Genomic DNA, 19,235 nt, shown 5'->3' on the forward strand with positions numbered 1-19,235 from the left:
GTTCATGAATTAGGCTTAAAATAAAGGTCCTGTTATCTGCACATGGCGAAAGTTTTTTACTTTATTTTATGTTCTAACCACGCGGGAGTAAAAACCATTCAGATTGATGTATTTGCTCTCGTAAAAAGAAAATACGCGGCCAGACAAAGTTCTGTAAATGTGTGTGTCGACGTCTGCGAGCACGATGTGCTTTCCAGGTTAGAGGGAGAAAACCCTTGTGCTGTGAGCGCCGTCAGGAACGCCGTTCAAAGAAGTGAAATTAGCTTTCAACACTTTTACTTTTACCTCTGCTGCTTTGTAAGTTGCACAAAAGATGTTTTTGACTTTTTACTTTTGTTAACATCTCATTCTCCTTCTCTTCTCCTCTCCCCCAGGTCATGGAGAGCGCTTGTCCTCGTTGAAGTGCCGACTCGTACGCAGCCAGCGCCTGGGTGGCAGTAGAGGGGTGCATAGTCTAAGCCTGCTGGTAGTCATGTGTGAAGCTCTGGTCTGATGTCCACCCTTACCTCAGTGCTGGCCATGGACGGGGAGAACTACCTGCATCCAGAAGGCCCTCAGCTGAACAGCAGCATGTTCTCAGTGGGCCCCTCAAACATGGAGGCAAGTCATGTGCTCGCGCTGCAGCTGTGTAGACCGTAGTGCCGGCGTTCGCAGCTTCTGAAGTTTACATTCAGCGCACCAAGACTGCTGAGCTTTCAAACACGTCGGGCCATGTATTTGCATGTAGGTTAATGTGCAACATCCGAGCTTGGTTTTAGGCACAGCTGTGGATGAATTTTAGGACAAAACCTCTCAATTTGGCTCACTGTTGAGTACGATGTCTTGATGTCTGGAGACGCCATTTTCATCTGTTCAAATATCTCCAAGGCCACACGGCGACGAAGGCGGCAATACCTCAAAAGGAACATATAAGAGCAAACTACACTTTGCCAAGGGTCTCAGGAACAAAGACCTTAATTTTAAGAGACCTTGGGTCCAGTGAAACAAAAGTTGAAGTGGTTGGGGCCATAACTAGCATCACTAATTTGCAGGAAAACAGGGGAAGCTTGTTAATCCTGAGAACGCCGTCCCAGCTGTGAAATACTGGTGTCTCAAAACGGACGGCATCACGAGGAGAGGACCTTACGTGCAAATATTGGAGCAACGTCTCAAGACATCGGAACTGTAAAACTAAGGCATAAACACATTTAAATCCACAACACACATAAACAAACCGTCATGTTAGACGCAAAGTGGCTTAAAGAAAACAAGGTCGGTGTTTTTGAGCGGCCATCACAAAACCCTGAAGTCCTGAACCAATGAACCTGACTCAGCTACACCTGTTGTGTAGGACAAAGTTCAAACAAACTGTTGTCAGACGCTTGTGGAAGAATGCGTAAAAAGTTTGGGCCAAGAAAAATTGTTTGATGCAGTTTAAATGGCATTGTTACCAAATACCAAGGAGATTAATGTAAACCTCTAGATTTTAAGAAATGAGAAAAAAAACCTCTCCTATTATACTCAGGCGTTTTGCTAATAGAAATAATTTTGGTAATCCTGCCTGACCTAAAGCAAGGAAAGTTTGGTCTGAATTATTGTAAGAAAAACAAAGGTTTTGGCTAGGGCTGGACGAAATATAAAAAAGCATATCAATAAAATAGAAATCACATCGAGCGATATCGATAATTATCAACAAATTAAAAACATATATTTTAAATGCAGCCCTGACCATTTTGTGCTGTTGCTTAGCAACCTTTTTTAGATACAGACACACAAACACTGAATTCAAACTCAACCCTTTATTCAACCAACTTTTTTACCGAAACTACAAGTTTTAAAAAACAAATAAAATAATAAATAACATGCTTTCTGAACTCTCCAGCTTGGTTCCTGAGTCTGTGTTTGTGATTGGTTGGGAGGATGTAATGACTGTAATGTTAACCTACATGGCTAGAATGCAAGAGGAAGGAAAACTGTTGTTCTATTGAACTTTTTATTGAACTTTTTTTTTTCATTGATATACGTCTATCGATCGATATATATCATTATTGAATTATCGTCCAGCTCCTTTTGTCTTGTATGTTTCATATCCAAGTATGTTTTCATACACGGGTCAACTTGAAAATACAGCCCTGAAAATTAACAGAGAAACATTACATTAAAAATCTAAATTAACATTAAATCTAAACATTACATGCAATAATAAACCAATCACAAGAAAAAAGACATTTTAATTAAATAAATGCACATTTCTTCCTGTATTTAACAGCTGGAACAAACAGCACTGCTTTCTGCCCTGGCATGTAGGACCATGGGGTTTAATTTATTGAGTTTTTTATTTTATTTTTTGTCAGATGTAAAAACATCATTATCTTAACTGAATGTACTCAGAGGAAAAGCATGCACGAGTACTGTTTTGACACAAATGCATTATTTCTTTCAATGTTTTTAGGATAGTAGTGCAGCCACGACCACCTAAACTCATTGATATAGTCATGGATTTCATGGAGCTATCAAACATTAGGCCTGAGTAAATATGTACATCTTTAGGTTGTTGTTGGGGTTTTTTTTTTTTGCATGCTCTGTGTGTTTTTAGCTCCACTGAGTCTTATTTGACTATTGATCTCTATAGGAAGTGAAAACATTGGCTTTTGTCTTGTCTATCTTAAGCTGGAGGAAGTGCTCAACCATCCACTCATTGATATTATGTGCACTTTCTCAGTAACTGAGGAGTTGTGGTCAATTGGTGACGCAGATGTAATGTAAAGTCGCGTGTCACCGGCATAATTATAGCAAGCGATATTGTAATGCTCTATAAACCGGGCTAGGGGGAGCATGCACATACTGAATGAAAGAGGTCAGAGAAGGAAGCCCTCGTGTGATCTCTTTTTGCTTTGATTTATATTTGTCAAAAGAAACAGAGCTGGGTCCCCGCGTTACACCTTTGACATAAAACCTTAAACAATGCGGGTAAAACATCTTAAAACCGGTCCATGTGACGTGGTAAAACTAAAGAAAAAGGAAGTAGTCTTCTGGTGGAGGTATTTGAAATTCAGAATAGAAGAGGCCAAGAGGTTTTCCTTCCCTATACCGAGGCTTAGCCAATATATTCATCACATAATTGGGTTTGACATGCCAAGCCTTTAAGGTATTTGCTCCATGATTTTTCATAACTTAATGGTGATAAATAGTGGACTTGTGGTCTCTGTATAATCCGTAGGAATATTTTGAACTCAATGTCAAATTTCATTTAAAGTTCCCTTGAACAAAGAAATAATCTTTTAAAGTGTTAGGTTTATTTAAAAAAAAAAGTTCCCACCATGTCTGGTTTATTTGATAAGTGCTTACTGAGAATTTCTCAAAGCGTCCTCCCACTAAATCGAATCCACACCAGGGATGATTACGTCTGTTAAAGTTTGTTGAATTTACCATGTTGGGACATGATGAGTCACACAGAGGCGTCACGCAATGAAAAGGAGGTTTACTATAACTTCTTGATCACAGTTTTTCACTGTAAAAATGCTCCTGTGTTCTGAAATGATGTGCTGGTCAATTAGGAAATGTTTTGTTTTTTTTGTCAGCTTTTATTTGGAGGTTAAAACCAACAATGGCTGTTATTTTATCTGTACCTTTTACTCTCCGTGTTTCAGAGTTCAATATTTGGCTCCTCTGGTACCTGGGGACCCATCTCTCAGCAGCCTGGATACTGCCCTATGCAATCTGGAAACCAGTAAGTTAACACATACATATATAGCCTTGTTTCACAGTTCTCTCACTAGAACCAGATTCTATTTTAACAGCAAAAAAATTGCAATTTAAAGGTATATTGGACCATCTTCTTTCAACTTCAAGTTTGGGGTTGGGGGGGGGGGTCATCATATCTACTGGTTGTCCCACATACCAATTATTGTGACAAGCTCACCTAACGCCAGTGTTCGTACCTCACTGGTACGAACACTGGCGTTAGGTGAGCTTTGATGTTAGCCGCTCATTGTATATATATATATAGATAGATAGATAGATAGATAGATAGATAGATAGATAGATAGATAGATAGATAGATAGATAGATAGATAGATAGATAGATAGATAGATTTATATATATACCGTATGTACATATACACATACACACACACTTTATATTCACATAATTTCACAATTGCTCCCACCTGGCGTCACCCAATGCAGTCCCCACAAAGTCTACTAGCAGCACGCCGGATGGTCTAATCTATCAGACCTCTTTCATTTCCTGCTGTGGGCGGCTTGACGTCAGCCCACATTTGGGTTGGGGGAGTGTTAGATTTCCTGCAAGCTACAGCTGCTTGTTTGATCTAGCCACTAAATACAATATGTCCTTTTAATTGTGGACTGTTTAACAGTCGGTTAGTTGTTGCAGCTTTGTGTTTCTTGTTAACCAGCGAGAAAGCGGTGCAGAAACCGAATATAAGTCCACCATCAACCCAGAATGCACTGTTAATATTATAGAATATATTTTCAGAATGCTTTATGTGAAACAGCGCTGTGTAGGAGATTGAACTTTCTTTGCGCTAAAAAGACTTATTAGAGGCAGCAATGTTCAATTCCTATTGAATTTGTAATTTCTTCCAGAGACTGGTTATAATTTCTTGTCCAAGGTTTGATTATTGTAATTGATAATATTTTCTTCTTTTGAGACAAAACTTAGAACAAAATCTAAGTATCTATCTATCTAAAGAATAAAAATAGGAGGATTTACGACAAAGCAAATACTGCACTGTTATTGAAAATAGTATACATAAATCAAACAAATGTGCAGCTGAGGAGGGTGATTTAATAAATACATTTATGCACAAAAAAACAGTATTTTCGCACTGCAAAAACAGAACTAAAAATAAGTAAACATTTCTTGAAATTAGTACGTTTGTCCTTGATTTGAGCAGGTAAATAAGATTATCTGCCAATAGAATGAGTATTTGGACCCCTAAAACAAGATAATTAGACATCCTGGACTTAAAATAAGATGATGAGATGAGTTGTTCCTATTTTAAGTGCAACATTTTTATTCCATTGGCAGATATTCTTATTTACCTGCTCAAATTAAGGATAAATGCACTTGTTTCAAGAACACTTTAGTTATTTTTAGTCCTGTTTTTGCAGTGCATGTATAAAACACTATGCAGTTAACAGCAGGGATGGTTCTGAAATCTAAAGGCAGCTGGGAGGAAGGATCTGTGGAAGCGCTTCTTTATGCAACAAGGATGCAGCAGTCTCTCGCTGAAGGAGCTCTGCAACAGCTCCATGCATGGGGTGGCAGACATTATCCAACAGCGCTGTTATTTTTGCCAGAGTCCTTCTGTCTCCCACCTTCTGCACTGGGTAAAGGGGACATCCTAGGACACCACTGGCCTTCCTAATGAGCTTAACTAACTGCTTCCTGTCAGCTGTAGATAAGCTGCTGCTCCAACAAACTGCATCATAGAAAACGGGCTGATACCCACCTCATAGTCAAAAAAAGGCATCCAGGACTCCCTGCTGCACTCCAAAGCATCCTCGGTTCATGTGAACACCCAGGGATGTAGAGGAGTCCACTATCTCAATCACTGTTGTCTGTGTGGTGAGTCTGCGCCTGCAGAAATGACCCAGTGTGGCAGGGCAGGTAACATACTGGCTGAAGGTGGGGGGGGAGTGGAGGACAAGGACGTATGATCCCCAGAGATTAGAAAAAGAGACGGGGGATGCTGTGTTTGGAGTCTTCTGGTGACAGTGAGTGGACGTGGCGGGCTGCTCCAGCATTGACAGATGGGGGGAACATGCTACTAGCTAGCAGCTTAAAGTCCGTACTGTTTGATAGCTGCGTGGCCAGAGCTACACCACAGCCAGGCCCCCTCCTCTCTCCTCACCGCTCTCTTTGGTTCCGTCAGCCTGAAGTAAATGAAAACCATGGATGTTTGTCGGAAGTTTGTCGGAAGTTTGCGGGGTTAGCAACGTCTCAGTCAGGATGACCAAGCTGTTCTCTCGATCGCTCAGTTGATGCCGGGTTGGGAATGGATCTCATGTGACGTTTCCCACGATGACGAGTTGGATGACGGGTCTGTACCGTCTCCCTCAGTTGCGACGGCCAATACCGCCTCAGGTACTGAGGTACCCGACAAATATCGGGTCGTTCCATTAGGGGACGGCACAGCGTAGCTACCATCTAAGCTGATCTCCGGTGTAAACAATGGGAGTGTAGCTGCTGATTTGATCTCAGAACACCAATACTGTAGAAAAAAAAAAGAAAAGAAAAGAAAAACAAGAGATCAGCACCGTAATCAGTACAAGCAAGGTGGAAAAAACCAGGAACACTCAAAACGTCCAAAAAGTCGACCTAAACCAGAAACACTCTGTGTTTGCGTATCACAGGACGTTCTTACGGACTTCTAACTTCTGAAATGACTTAGGTCCTCAATTCTCTGCAAACTTAAGTCCTTTCTAACTTAAAGCGGAGAGTTGTTTCTTCACATGGCAGAGTTTCGTTTTGCCACTGCGATCCGCGCCGTGTTTCTTTGAAAGTTAAAACATCTGGTGACGTGAAGGCGCAGCGTGTGGTTTTCAAGTTCACTCAAAGTGGAGCTTTATGATGTCAAGCTCATTACGCCGGACCGTATCTCACTTTCTATCTTACTATATACAAAGAAGACACAACAGATCAAGACTCTGTGGTTAAGGGCAATATGGTGTGATTGATTAGAAATCCTTAGAAAAGGGTGTTTTAGACCTTTAGCTAAATTAAAAGTGCAATGGACTTTTTGAGAACTGAAATTGACATTAATCTCTGTAGTGTTGTGTTTGCAGAGTTTTTTTTGTTTGTTTGTTTGTTTGTTTGTTTGCTCTCGGAAATTTCCTGGAACACTGAGGCCAGGTTTTTAAGAAGCAGGACAGAGAACTTAAAGCAACAGTTTTTGCATGACTACCTGTTATTGTTTTAACTTCTGGTTTTCCTTATTGCCATGACCGCTTGCGTCCTCTTGATGCCCATGTTGCTTAGTTAACTAGGCTCTGTTATTGTGTTATTGATTACATTTAACAGCACGGCCTTGTTTGCTCAGATTGTCGTTGAGAACGTGCAGAGGAGTGAAATGATCACATGACACTAGTGAGAAGAAAACGTATACGGGAAGTGTTTTCTCCAATTGTTTACCTACAGTGCCCACTCATATTTGCACGGCACATACTGTTCCTCTGAGTGATCATAAGAACATAAAGACAAATGCCTCAACCTCCTCAAAATACTCATTTGTGTGTCAGCGTTTATTCGACACTATTCAAACTGGTAATCAGGCAGAAATAAGCACACTTCTTTACTGCGATAATTGCTTTAGTGCTATTAAGTGTCTAAATGCTGTGGAACATCAAGCTGCAGCCGACCTGCTGCTGTGTTTTGTGGAACTGGCACCAGACTCTTACAAACCACAGAAACCTCAGTGCTTACTGTATGTGATCAAAAACAATTTTTTTTCCAAGACTGGTGCATTTTCAACAGTTTACATATTAGAACATGTATGAAATGAAACGTCTACAGTTGTAATTCTAGGCTGAGCACGGCTTTTAGTTACCTGTCTTTACTTGTCAAATTAACTCAAATATACAGTTGAGACCAGATCTATACATGCACTGTTTATAAAGACACCGAACATGTTTTTCTGAAATTAAATCAGACTAAATGTTTCCTGTTTTAGGTCAGCTGGGATTTCAAAGATTTGCTAAATTGCTGAATAATGAACAGAATTCATTTTTATTATTGATTTTTAACACCTCTGAGCAAATGAAGCACCCCTATGTTGCTTTCTGAGACATGGCTTCTTCCTCTCCGAGCGGCCTTTCAGAGGGTACAGGTCTAATTTTCCTGTGAATAATGAGGCTTCTCTTCCAGCTAGAGCCAGGATCTTCACATGGTCTGTTGCTTTTTTTCTGGGCCTGATTGGCACATTCATATCTGGAACTTGAAAAGAATGATGAATCATCTTTGTTGAGATCCAAGTCGCTTCCTCAGATCTTGGCTGATCTCATTTGACTTTCCCATGATACCACACAATGGAGCAGTGTGTTAAATACATTGAAAGGCAGCTAACTCAAATCTTTTAGACCAGGGGTATCAAACTCATTTTGGTTGAGGGGCCGCATACAGCTTAATCTGATCTCAAGAGGGCCACATGAGTTAACTCATTGCAAGATTAAATAGAACTAATAAATGGACTTGTTGTTGAGTTTTATATTAAGTTAATTTCACTTTTACACAATATATTATGAATAACCTCAGCGTTTTTAAGAAAAATATGTGCAATTTCAACAATACTTTTACTCAGTTAAACATTTACTTTTGCATTATGCATAAGAACTGATCACAGTGATTATACAATGTTGAAAAACATTTATTCACATTTTTTGGAACTTAAAAACACTGTCCAACATGACAAAATACATCAAACAGATAAAAATTAAGAAATGATTTGAATTTTTCCACACCTGAAGCTTAATCTGCTAATTAAAACACAGCGCCCCTCGTGGACAATATAGGAACTGCATATTTTCAATTAAACGAAGTACATGTTTTTTTCAATAATTGTTTTATCATTCTCTTCCTTTTATCTTGTCCACTTGTGAAAGACAAATCTGATGAGCTCTTTGTGGCATCTTATTGCCACATTGCCAGACAGGACACTGGAAAAAAAAAAATATATATATTTATTTATTTATTTTTTTATAATGATAATGCATTTAGCCACAGGGCCGGACTAAATTGTTCGGCGGGCCGGATCCGGCCCGCGGGCCGTATGTTTGACACCCCTGTTTTAGACCATAACTGGACAAATGGTAATATCATAATCCTGATTCTCCCGAATCGTTTGCTCCTGTACCACTTAAAAATGAATTGAAACATTACCTTATTGACAACGAAGACTGAACACACGTTTGTATGTTGTTTTGCTGTTTCAGTACCTAAAAGTAAGGCAGCTGTACTTTTGGTAGTGCATACTCAGTATTTATTGAAAATCCTGTGGAACCAACAGGGGAAAAAGAGGTCAAGCTGCAAAAAGGCCAATCCCAATTAGGTTTTTTTTTTTTTTTGTGTGTGTGATCTGTGAACATCATCAATTAGACTTTAGTGTCAATTAGGCCCCGGCAGTATGGCTTAAAAATAAAATCTCATATTTTATTATACCAAATCCAATTAATCAACCCCCCCACCCCCTCTTTTCGTATCATAAAAAGAAATTAATGAAATCATTTTAAAAACTTGCTTTTATGTCTAGCATTTAATCTGGAAGTCGGCCTGAATTTAAAGTGCAACTAAACACAAGCTGTGAAACAAGAGGGCGGCCCTGCCGTTTTAAACAATGCAAATATAACTAAATATTTGCTGCTAGTGGGATTACACAATGGGCTAAGTACAGGCTTCACTTCAGTTGGGTAACTTCAAACTAACTTTTTAATAAAAATAAATGAATGAATTAAAAGGCCTGGTATTATGGTAAAAAAAAAAGGTTTCCTCTTCACAATATTTTGACAGCATATTTTCCTACACATATTTCCAGTATTGCATGCTGTTCTGTTCATTAAAGCCCAATGAGTGCATAGGCAAAATAAAATCCCGATTTTTCACAAATTAAATCTAATTTTACTGGATTGCAATTTTTTCTTATTTAATTTGTGAGAAAAAAAGAACTTAAGTAATCATTTGGTTACATTTCTCTTACAGCAGTAAGGATAATAGTTGGTTGTTAGTTTTAGATGAAAGACAGATCCTCTTTTACGTGTCTGTTTTTCTCAATTTTCTTTTCATAAATTATCCAAGGTTATAAGTGGAAAAATCCCCTACTGACCCAATGCCTGCAATTTGCTGCTCTGCACATTTGATTATTGAACGTATTTCTAAATTACCTCTATATACTGGTTCTCGTTTTGCTCTTTCAAATAAAGTCAAAGATTTATGTGATACCAAGTGTTGTAGTAGTTGTAGTATGTTTGGTCTGTTCTCCCCACCAATCGCAGCCTTCTCCACATTCCTAAGCCCCCATCTCCTCCCGACCCGGTTTGACGCAGGGAGATAATGGGACAGGTTGATACTTGGCTACAACTCCCCCACTCGGTTTGAGCTGCTCGCCGGGCCTCATTTAACTTTATTAGTTCCTGCTGACAGAACGCCGTGCACAGCCACCGTCCCCAGGACGAGCGCTTCCTTTTCATATTTGCGTTAGCTATAAGGAAGTGTTCTTCCAAGGAACTCAGCAAGTTTCTGTGTGCGCGCGTCTGTGTTGGTGTGGGCGGGCGTGCGTGCGCCTGCTGCAGTGTGTCATGCATGAGCTACACCTTGATAATCATCATTTCTGTGGAAGTGGTGTTTAACTGTTCATAGTCATTGGGATGATGTCTGCTCACAACGAAGGCATTCCTGCTGTCACCGTCCCAAGCTGCGCATTCCGTGGAATTACCCTTTAATTTGATGTTATGTTATTTTTTTTTTTAAGAGTTTCACTTTTGCGCACTATTCCAAATTATTTATAATGTAAACCCTTTCGGCTTTGTTTTTTTCCAGCTTGTGTTCCAAGAAATTGGTCCAATCAGATCACCACATGGCAGCTATCCCAGCGAAAAGCAAAAGGGAGTGAACTTCTCACTGAATAATTGTTTTCACACCGGTGTGCTTGCCTGCACCAGGTTGTGAGATAGTGCTGGGCCGGCAAATGTTTAAGTCGCTGACTACTTTGAGTCAAATTGGATGTTGTGGTGAAATGATGGAAATTGACGGCATAAAATAGGAGCTCTGGGGGGGAGACTGCTTGTTTACACAGAGAGGTCAGCCATTCCTGTGGCTGTAAGGCCCTGAGCAACTTTGCTGATGAAAGCTGCTTTTACCTGGCTGCCAAGACTTCTGCTGTTATAGCAGTGTTGTCATTGCTTGCACTACTAGGGGTGGGGGGGGGGGACCCGCAAAGGGGATTTCCAGTCTGGATGACTTTGTGTGTGTGTGTTTTTTTTTAACCAATCATAGCGTTTTTTTGCCCTTTCCCCTCCTTGGTTTGAGCATTCACCGGTGATTAGCGCATGTTTTCTTGTGTTTGCTAAGGATTTGTAGTTTGTGTAACTTGCACAACATTGGGGTTAATTTAATTGCTTTAATTTTAAAGGGTGGTGCCTAATACACTGCTTATTTATTTATTTATTTATTTATTTATTCGAACATGATACAAATATAAAAATAAAATAGTGCACAGTAACAAGAAGTGCATAAGAAAGAAGAGAAAATACAGATTTTTGTTTCAGTTAACATATCATGCTCAAAACGGGATAGGAAGAAGTGAGAACTTATAAACTCCTACCCCTAAACACTTGAGATTTTAGAGTCCTACTGTCATTAAAAAAAAAAAAAAAAAAAATCAAAATCAAAGTGGCAGTTTGAAGTAACAGTTACTAATATTTACCTATACATTTTCCCATTTTATGCTGGTTTATCTTTCTAAACCCTTACATCAAGTTATTATCTTCAATACACACCTTATTGCTTTCTGTCCCCATGTGTATATCTATTGAAAATTACCTCTTTGTACCTTCTTTTGAATTGTGTTAAACTATTGCTTTGTTTTAAATCTTCATGTAACTTATTCCATAACTTTACACCTTTAATTGAAATACAGAAGCTTTTCCTTGTTGTTCTAAAATTGCGGATCTTGAAGATTGAGTGACCCCTTAAGTTATACCCCCCTTCTCTTTCAGAAAACGTGCTCTGTATGTGCTCAGGTAACAACTTCTTTGATACCTTGAACATAAATTGAGCCATTTTAAATTCTACAAGGTCGTCAAATTTGAGAATTCTGGATATTATGAAGAGCGGGTTTGTATGCTCATAATAACCGACATTATGGATGATTCTAATGGCTCGTTTCTGTAGGACGGTTACCGGATGTAAAGAGCTCTTGTAATTAACTCCCCACACTTCACAGCAATATGATAAATATGGTAAAATCAGAGAGTTATATAGAGTATGAAGTGATTTAGCATTCAATACATGTCTAGCTCTGGCCAATATGGATATACTTCTACTGAGTTTACTCTGTAAGTGTTGAATATGAGGTTTCCAACTGATTTTGTCATCTATTATTAAACCGAGGAACTTATTAGCAAAAACCCTTTCTAGAGTTACGTCCTCTATTTGAACTTGAATTTCAATATTTTTATAACAGTTCCCAAAGACCATGAATTTCGTCTTGTCCAAATTTAGGGATAATTTGTTATGGTCAAACCATATCTTTAACTTACTAATCTCTGAAGTGACTGTTGAGAGAAGATGCTCTAAATTATCTCCTGAGGCTAGAATATTTGTGTCATCAGCGAATAAGATAAATTTTAATGCATTGGACACTTTACTGATATCATTTATATAAAGATTAAATAAAATTGGTCCCAATACTGATCCTTGTGGTACTCCACAGACAGTCTCCTGCCAATCAGATTCCACATCTCCCAATTTCACAAATTGTTTCCGGCTCTTTAAATAACTCCTCATCCAGTCAGAAACTACTCCCCTAATTCCATAGCGTTCTAATTTTTTAAGTAGGATTTCATGATTTATTGTATCAAAAGCTTTCTTTAAATCTATAAATATCCCTACTGCCAGTTTCTTACTATCTATTGCGTTGGTTATTTCTTCTATTAAGTCAGTTACGGCCAGCGATGTTGACCGGTTTGCTCTGAATCCATATTGACTGCTGATAAGTAGCGAATGTTTTTCTATGAATTGTTCCAGTCTTTTCTTAAAGAGTTTTTCCAGGATTTTAGAAAATTGTGGGAGAAGAGAAACAGGCCTGTAGTTAGTGAAGAGGTGTTTGTTGCCAGTTTTATACATTGGTTTGACCTTCGCTATTTTCATTTTGTTGGGAAATGATCCTGTTTGAAATGATAAATTGCAAATATAAGTTAGTGGTTTAGAGATTCCTTTAATTACTATTTTAATAGTTTTCATGTCCAGATCATCACAGTCAGTGGAAGTCTTATTTGTACAGTTATTCACAATGTTTATGATTTCTTCTTCTAGTACAGGGTTGAGATATAAGGAGCTGGGATTATTCTCAATTAGATATTGCTGAGTTGCAGTTTTTGTAGTCGGTATTTTTTCTGCTAATTGAGGTCCTATATTAACAAAAAATCTATTAAATTTATTGACGACACTTTTCAAATCAGTTATATTCTGTTCATTATCTATAAAATAGTCTGGATATTTGTTATTGTTAACTTTTCTAATGACTCTATTTAAAATATTCCATGTTTCCTTAATGTTGTTTTTATTCCTATCCAGTAATTTATAATAATAGTCCTTTTTACATGTTTTTATAATATTAGTTAACTTATTTTTATATTTCTTATATTTGTTTTCTGATTCAGACGTTCTATGTTTTAGAAATTCTCTATAAAGTTTGTTTTTCTTTTTACATGCCTTTTGTATTCCTTTTGTGATCCACTGTTCATTTTTTTGATTGCTTTTCCTGTTATATTGTTTGATTGGGCAGTGCTTGTTATATAATATTTTAAATATTTTTAAAAATTCATCATATGCTGAATTCACATCATTCATTTTATATATTAATCTCCAATCATAGGCCAACAACTCGGCTTCTAGAGCTCTTAGTGTCTCTTCAGACGTAACCCGTTTGTAATGCGTCTCTATTTTTTGATTGTCTGTTTTGCACTTACAGTCGTAGACTATGAACACTGGTAAGTGATCGGTTATGTCATTCATTAATATTCCACTAGTTAAATTATTTTCCAGCACATTTGTAAAAATATTATCAATTAAGGTAGCGCAGTGCGATGTAATGCGACTGGGCCTGGTGATTTTAGGATACAAGCTTAAACTTAAGCTTAGGCCCAGACAAGTGTGAATAAAACATTTTTACACCAAATCCGAAATCAGAAGTCAAAATAAATGTCCACATAGCAGCTTAAGGACATCCTGTCATTGTTGGTCGTTGTGTTGTGAAGTCAAAAAAGTAGCACTGATCTCTGACCAGAGGCTTTAGGACTTAGTTTGAGCCCTGGCAGCTGATTGGATAACAGAGGCATGGGACGGTTTCACCTTTACAAGACTTTAGTTTTGCTTTTGCTTTGAGTGCTCACGCAGCCCTGTTGCTCTGTGGGTTTCTCCACCTTGTGACTTATCGACTCAGTAGGAAACTGAAAACATCCGTTTGGGAGTACCGGGTCTGGTCATTCGTAGCTGGAGCTCTCTGGAGGCTCCAGAAGATGTGTGGTGTTCAGGAAAACTGCGTCTTCGTAGCAGGTAGGAGCTGTCTCTGTTCTGCTTAGGCTGCTGTCGACGGCTGGCTTTAGTCCTTATCAGCTCTAACCTGTCCGTCTGGCTTTCTTTTTGCCAGAGTTGCCGGCGTCCGCCTCGTCGTCGGTTGAATTTGCTGTTGCTCTCCGCTCTAGACACATCATTTATAATTGTTTTAACCGTAAATAATATGATAAATATAATATAATCTGACCCAATCTGTATAATATGATTGAACTTGACTTTGTAAAGTGCCTTGAGATGACATGTTTCATGATTTGGTGCTATATAAATAAAATTGAATTGAATTGAATTGAAATAATATAGTAAGCAGACTTACTTTTATTAAAGGACTTCAATCTGTCGACATTTAACTTTGAAAGAATTGTACATAAATGAAACTGAAAATGTTTGCTCTTATTAGATCTTAAGTTTCACGTTCCCTATGACACTAAACTGTGTGGATAAGATTCCTTTAAAGGTGCACAGCCACTTTATTTGCCTTTTTATTTTTTATTTCTACGTCAGTAGCTCAGTCTGGTTGAGCACAAAGTGGTTATTTTGGTGTTTTATGTTTTTTGTGTTTTTGCTCAGTTTGTTAGTGAATAAAGCCTTTCCTGTTTATTTTTAATAACAGCTTAAGTATGACACCGGCACTTCTCGTGCAGCAGGGGACAAAACAAGAAAGGCCCAGTTTCACTGGATTGCAATTTTTGCAATCCAGTGAAATAGCTATTAGCATCTCCTAGTGAAACAAAGTGTAATGGTCCAAGATCCAGTGAAAAAAAACACTAAAAAAATATGATTCCAAGAGGGAATAGACTGGAATGTCGCTGGAAATACATGATGAACGTTGGTGTTCACTGAAACGGATGCTAAACCTGACGATTGCTCAGATGTGAGTAAATGTTCTGATACGAGGCTCTGAAAGTTGCTGTAGATTGGTCTATTTAATTAATAACGGTAGGTCTTCGATCAAGACGAACTGCCGCTTTACTGCGAGGCGTTGTAGAGGGTCAGGCGTTATTTACAAGTGATTTATTAATTAAGAAAACTTTTGCATCATGATAGTTGTACGACACTGCCGGTAGATGGCGCCACATTAGTTAATATCTGTTCATCGTGCTCGTTGTGGGGCTATATTTAGCCTCAAAAAGGACCGTCGAAAAATAATCAGGATGGATGCTTGCTGTATATAACCTTTTTTTATTATGATCAAATGGTTTTTGGTCTCTTTTTACGCATATAACATGGCTATATACCTATAAGGTGGTCCTTTTACGTGCTTCCTGCCTAGAACAGTTGCCGGCAGCTGTTTACCTTTTAGCTTTACATTTCCCTCCCTTACAGAGTATATAGTGTCATGGTTAGATTAAGACAATATCACTTGATTTGATAAGTAAAACAACAGCAAAGACTGTTCTGCTTGCAGAAGATGTACTTTAGACTTGGGCTGGATGATAAGTCAGTAACGATATATGTTGATCGATAGAAGTGTGGCTCAATAGGAAAAAAAGGGTTAGTAAAAAGTTCGATAGAAGAACAGTTTTCCTTCCTTTTGAATTCCTGCCTATCATGTAGGTTGATACTACAGTCATTACATCCTCCTAACCAATCACAAACAGACCCAGGAACGCTCCATCACCAAGCTTCATAGAGTTCAGAGAGCACATGTTCTTTTTTTATTTTTTTCATTTAGACTTGCAAGTTTGGTAAAATGTTGAGGGTTTTGTTTGAATCCAGTCTTCTTTATTTAAAAATAGGTCAGCAACAGTATAAAATGGCCAGGGCTGCACTTTAAATATATGTTTTGAATTTTCTGATAGTTATCGATATCGTCCAGCCCTACTTTAAACCCACTGAATGTGTGTTTTTTTTATCTTTCCAGGCAATACCACTTGAATAGCAGCACTACCACCAACATTCCTGATATGCACATGAGCATGTACCCGGGATTCCCTGACATGGACTTTAGCAGCCTCGGCCTCTCCAAGAATGGGACTGGAGACTTCCCCCAGGTTGGTTGCAAATAAGCGTTGCATTCTGTCATCATCTGCAAACACGTGAGATGCATTTCCCGCAAGTCTTTCAGTGCATTATGCGAACAACGATCACATCATTTCAACCAAATGCTTTCTTTTGCTTTCATATATGACGAGGAAAAGGCCGGTGCGTGCTCCCCAGCCGCCTCGCACCTCACCGGTCACGTCCATATTTCACTACTAAGTAACGCTCTGCGTTCCGTCTCGCCTTTCAAGTTAACTTAGTCAGAGTGACACAGCAGCTCCTGCAGTGACACAGACCAGTGAGTTTCTTATCTCAAGCGTTAGTCAGATAGAGGTTTGGGCCAGTAAGTACTGCAGTTTCCTGGTAATAAGGTAGGATCTAATCACTTTCGTGTTCAAAATCACAAGAAACATTCCTGCAGCTGCATAAATCATATTACATGTCCATTATTGCGATCATGACAATAATATTTTGGCTTTTGCTGCTTTGAGTTCAACAGGGTTAGGGTTGCTAACCGTGTTCCAGTAGAGCCTGTAGTCAGCAGCTGAACAGACAGGCCCCTCCCAGTTTACCGGCTTTTGAAAGCAGCATTACCTTGATGAAGGTGATGGGCGGTGCTCCTTTAGTTTCCGCTCTGCGACCGTCTTTGACTTCTGCAATTGGAAATGTTTCCAAAAAGCTGAGTTTGCAGTCAGTAAATGTAATAGTCCTCTTTGAAACCGCTGACCCACAGCTTGTAGTAACAGGTTACACTGTGGTCCAAACAGCTGGTGAGAAAACACCAGCCACATGGGCACCTCCTGAACGACATAGAGAGACGTGTAAAGTCATTTCCATATAGCTGCTGTGACTTTACTGTGTTGGGATAGCTGGTTTCTTCGCTTTAGTTGAACACCAGGAGTCGTGTTTGACCAAAGCTGTCTCAGCTAAACAAATTCCAGAGCACGACTCCTGTCCCCGCAGACAATGCAGAGAGCATGATGAATGAAGTAAAAACAGCGGCGGGACTGGAGCCACAGACCGGGACCTTTTCACACACTTACTCCAGCCTCTCAGTAAACTGCATTTAGACTCCTGATGAATGTTGGGAAAGCGCATTACCTTTTCTATCGAAACACGACATCAGTAAACCGTTATCTTTAGGTGATGCATGCTCTGTTTTCCTAATTCCCAATAATCCTTGTAAAAATTCACAACTGTTTTAAAACTTTAGCCAATAAACAGAAGCCAAGAGCAGAGAAACGTCTAAAACCCAAAGCCGATCTGAAGTGACCCGTTTTCCCAGCATGCTTTGTTTTATACCGTAGGAGGCAGCCATAGGAAACCCAGGGAGGTGATCCGGGAGTTCCCTCTGCTGTGAGGCGGCAGCTCTAACTTCTGCATCCCCTTACTGCTGCAGCACCCGACTTTAGCCACGCGCCAAACTATTAAGACCTAAAACAGCCTTTAAAGCCGCGCTCTAAACCCAAAGCAATCGTTCAAGAGGCAATTTCTCCGTGCAATAAGTTCACGGTCACCACATGCTCAGGGTGTAAGGGGCCGCTGCAAAGTCGCCAACCCAATTCTTTAGCTACATAACCTTTTACCTCCAATTGCCGTTTTATGATCAAATGGATTTGATTGTACTGTAATATAATCAGGATCAAAATGCACTGCATGATTGGACTGTTTGAATCAATTTTACTGGATCAAAGTTCATTTGGGCCATTGTGGTATAATACAATTGCATATGAAGTGGACCGGTTTACCTTGTAAAAGGCCTTTAGATTACATTTGTTGTGAATGGGTGCTATATCAATTAAAATAATTGTATTTTATTTGTTTTATTTCCCTTTCAGTCGTGGATCTTCACCTATTAGGCAGATACAAAAATCTCAGATCTCCTCTTTTTGCCATGTTTGCTAATTCCTTAAAAAAAAACCTGGGTAGGTTACCCCTATAGCTGTCACATTTGTGCACCTATCCAAGTATTTTAAATTAGGTTTAAAACAGAACAGTAGATTTCACCGCTCATGTTGCATCTCAGGGACTCATGCTGACAACGTTGCATGTTTGCTGCTACATTTTCTAGATAAAACCACTTATGCACATTTGAATGAGCGCTAATATGCAAACATGGCTTATACGGCATCTGAATTTGGTCCTGGTTCATTAATGGGCAACCTGGTGTGGCAGAAGCAGGGACATCTACAGCGATAACCCATGATTTTTTATTTATTAAATGAATCAAATAAACAAAAACAAATTTCCAGGTGGATCCACTGAAACAAGTTTTGCGGTTTTGTTTTTTGTTAGCGGTTTGTGGACGCATCTCCAGAACCCAGGCGTAGGAGTTTCACATCATTTTAGCTCCCAGGTGTGTGAATGGGCGTGACGCTTGCCCGGAACAAAGCTCTAAGTTATTTGTGGAACAAAAGCAACATGTGAAAGTATTGAAAAGAGAAAAGCAAGGTGTCGCCCTCGTCACATGGATGGAGGAGAGCTGACGTGGAGGCGATGGTTAATGTGGGGATTCCGTGTGCCTGCAGAGTCGTATCTGGCTGAAAGGTTCGCCTGAGCGAGTCATTGCGAACCCTCGTGATTCATTGCGATCCGTATTGGATTTTGTCGTTCGAGTGTATTTGTAAAACGGTTCTGCGCTTTATTTAAAGCCATTGCCATCGTGGTTTGCGCTTTCAGGAGCTTTCCTTTTGCCCGTCTGCGTCTCTGTGAGGGAAACAGAGAGGTTTTGTGCCTGTGTTGTGCTTTCTCAGCTGTTCTTGCTGCTTTTGGACGCGTAGCGTCGTGTGAGTCATGGAGAGAAAATGTAAGTCATGGGGTCATCATGACTAATAATCCCCCTCCTCTCTCTCAGCCCCTTTTCTTCCATTTCATCCTGCCCTTCGTGTCAGTCCTGCCCCATTTCTCAGCTGTCTGGCGGCATCACATCCAGTATCTGTTGGGCCGGCGAAGCCGAACCGTA

General features: G+C 39.4%; 1 protein-coding gene across 5 annotated transcripts in view; it reads left to right on the forward strand.

The window, feature by feature from the left end:
- Nucleotides 1–19,235, forward strand: part of si:ch73-63e15.2 (strawberry notch homolog 2) — a 74,264-nt gene that overhangs the window by 16,003 nt on the left and 39,026 nt on the right. For 3 of the 5 annotated variants that reach the window (XM_012871644.3, XM_012871645.3, XM_012871642.3), the window contains exons 2-4: nt 375–600; nt 3,630–3,709; nt 16,155–16,284. In XM_012871644.3, the coding sequence (XP_012727098.2) occupies nt 493–600; nt 3,630–3,709; nt 16,155–16,284 (318 nt within the window). In that variant the 5' untranslated portion in view covers nt 375–492. Of the gene's footprint in view, nt 1–374; nt 601–3,629; nt 3,710–14,093; nt 14,273–16,154; nt 16,285–19,235 lie in introns of those variants that run through there. The other 2 variants (XM_036141379.1, XM_012871646.3) reach the window with 2 other exon arrangements.

Source organism: Fundulus heteroclitus, chromosome 9, assembly GCF_011125445.2.
Source record: "Fundulus heteroclitus isolate FHET01 chromosome 9, MU-UCD_Fhet_4.1, whole genome shotgun sequence".
Taxonomy (NCBI): domain Eukaryota; kingdom Metazoa; phylum Chordata; class Actinopteri; order Cyprinodontiformes; family Fundulidae; genus Fundulus; species Fundulus heteroclitus.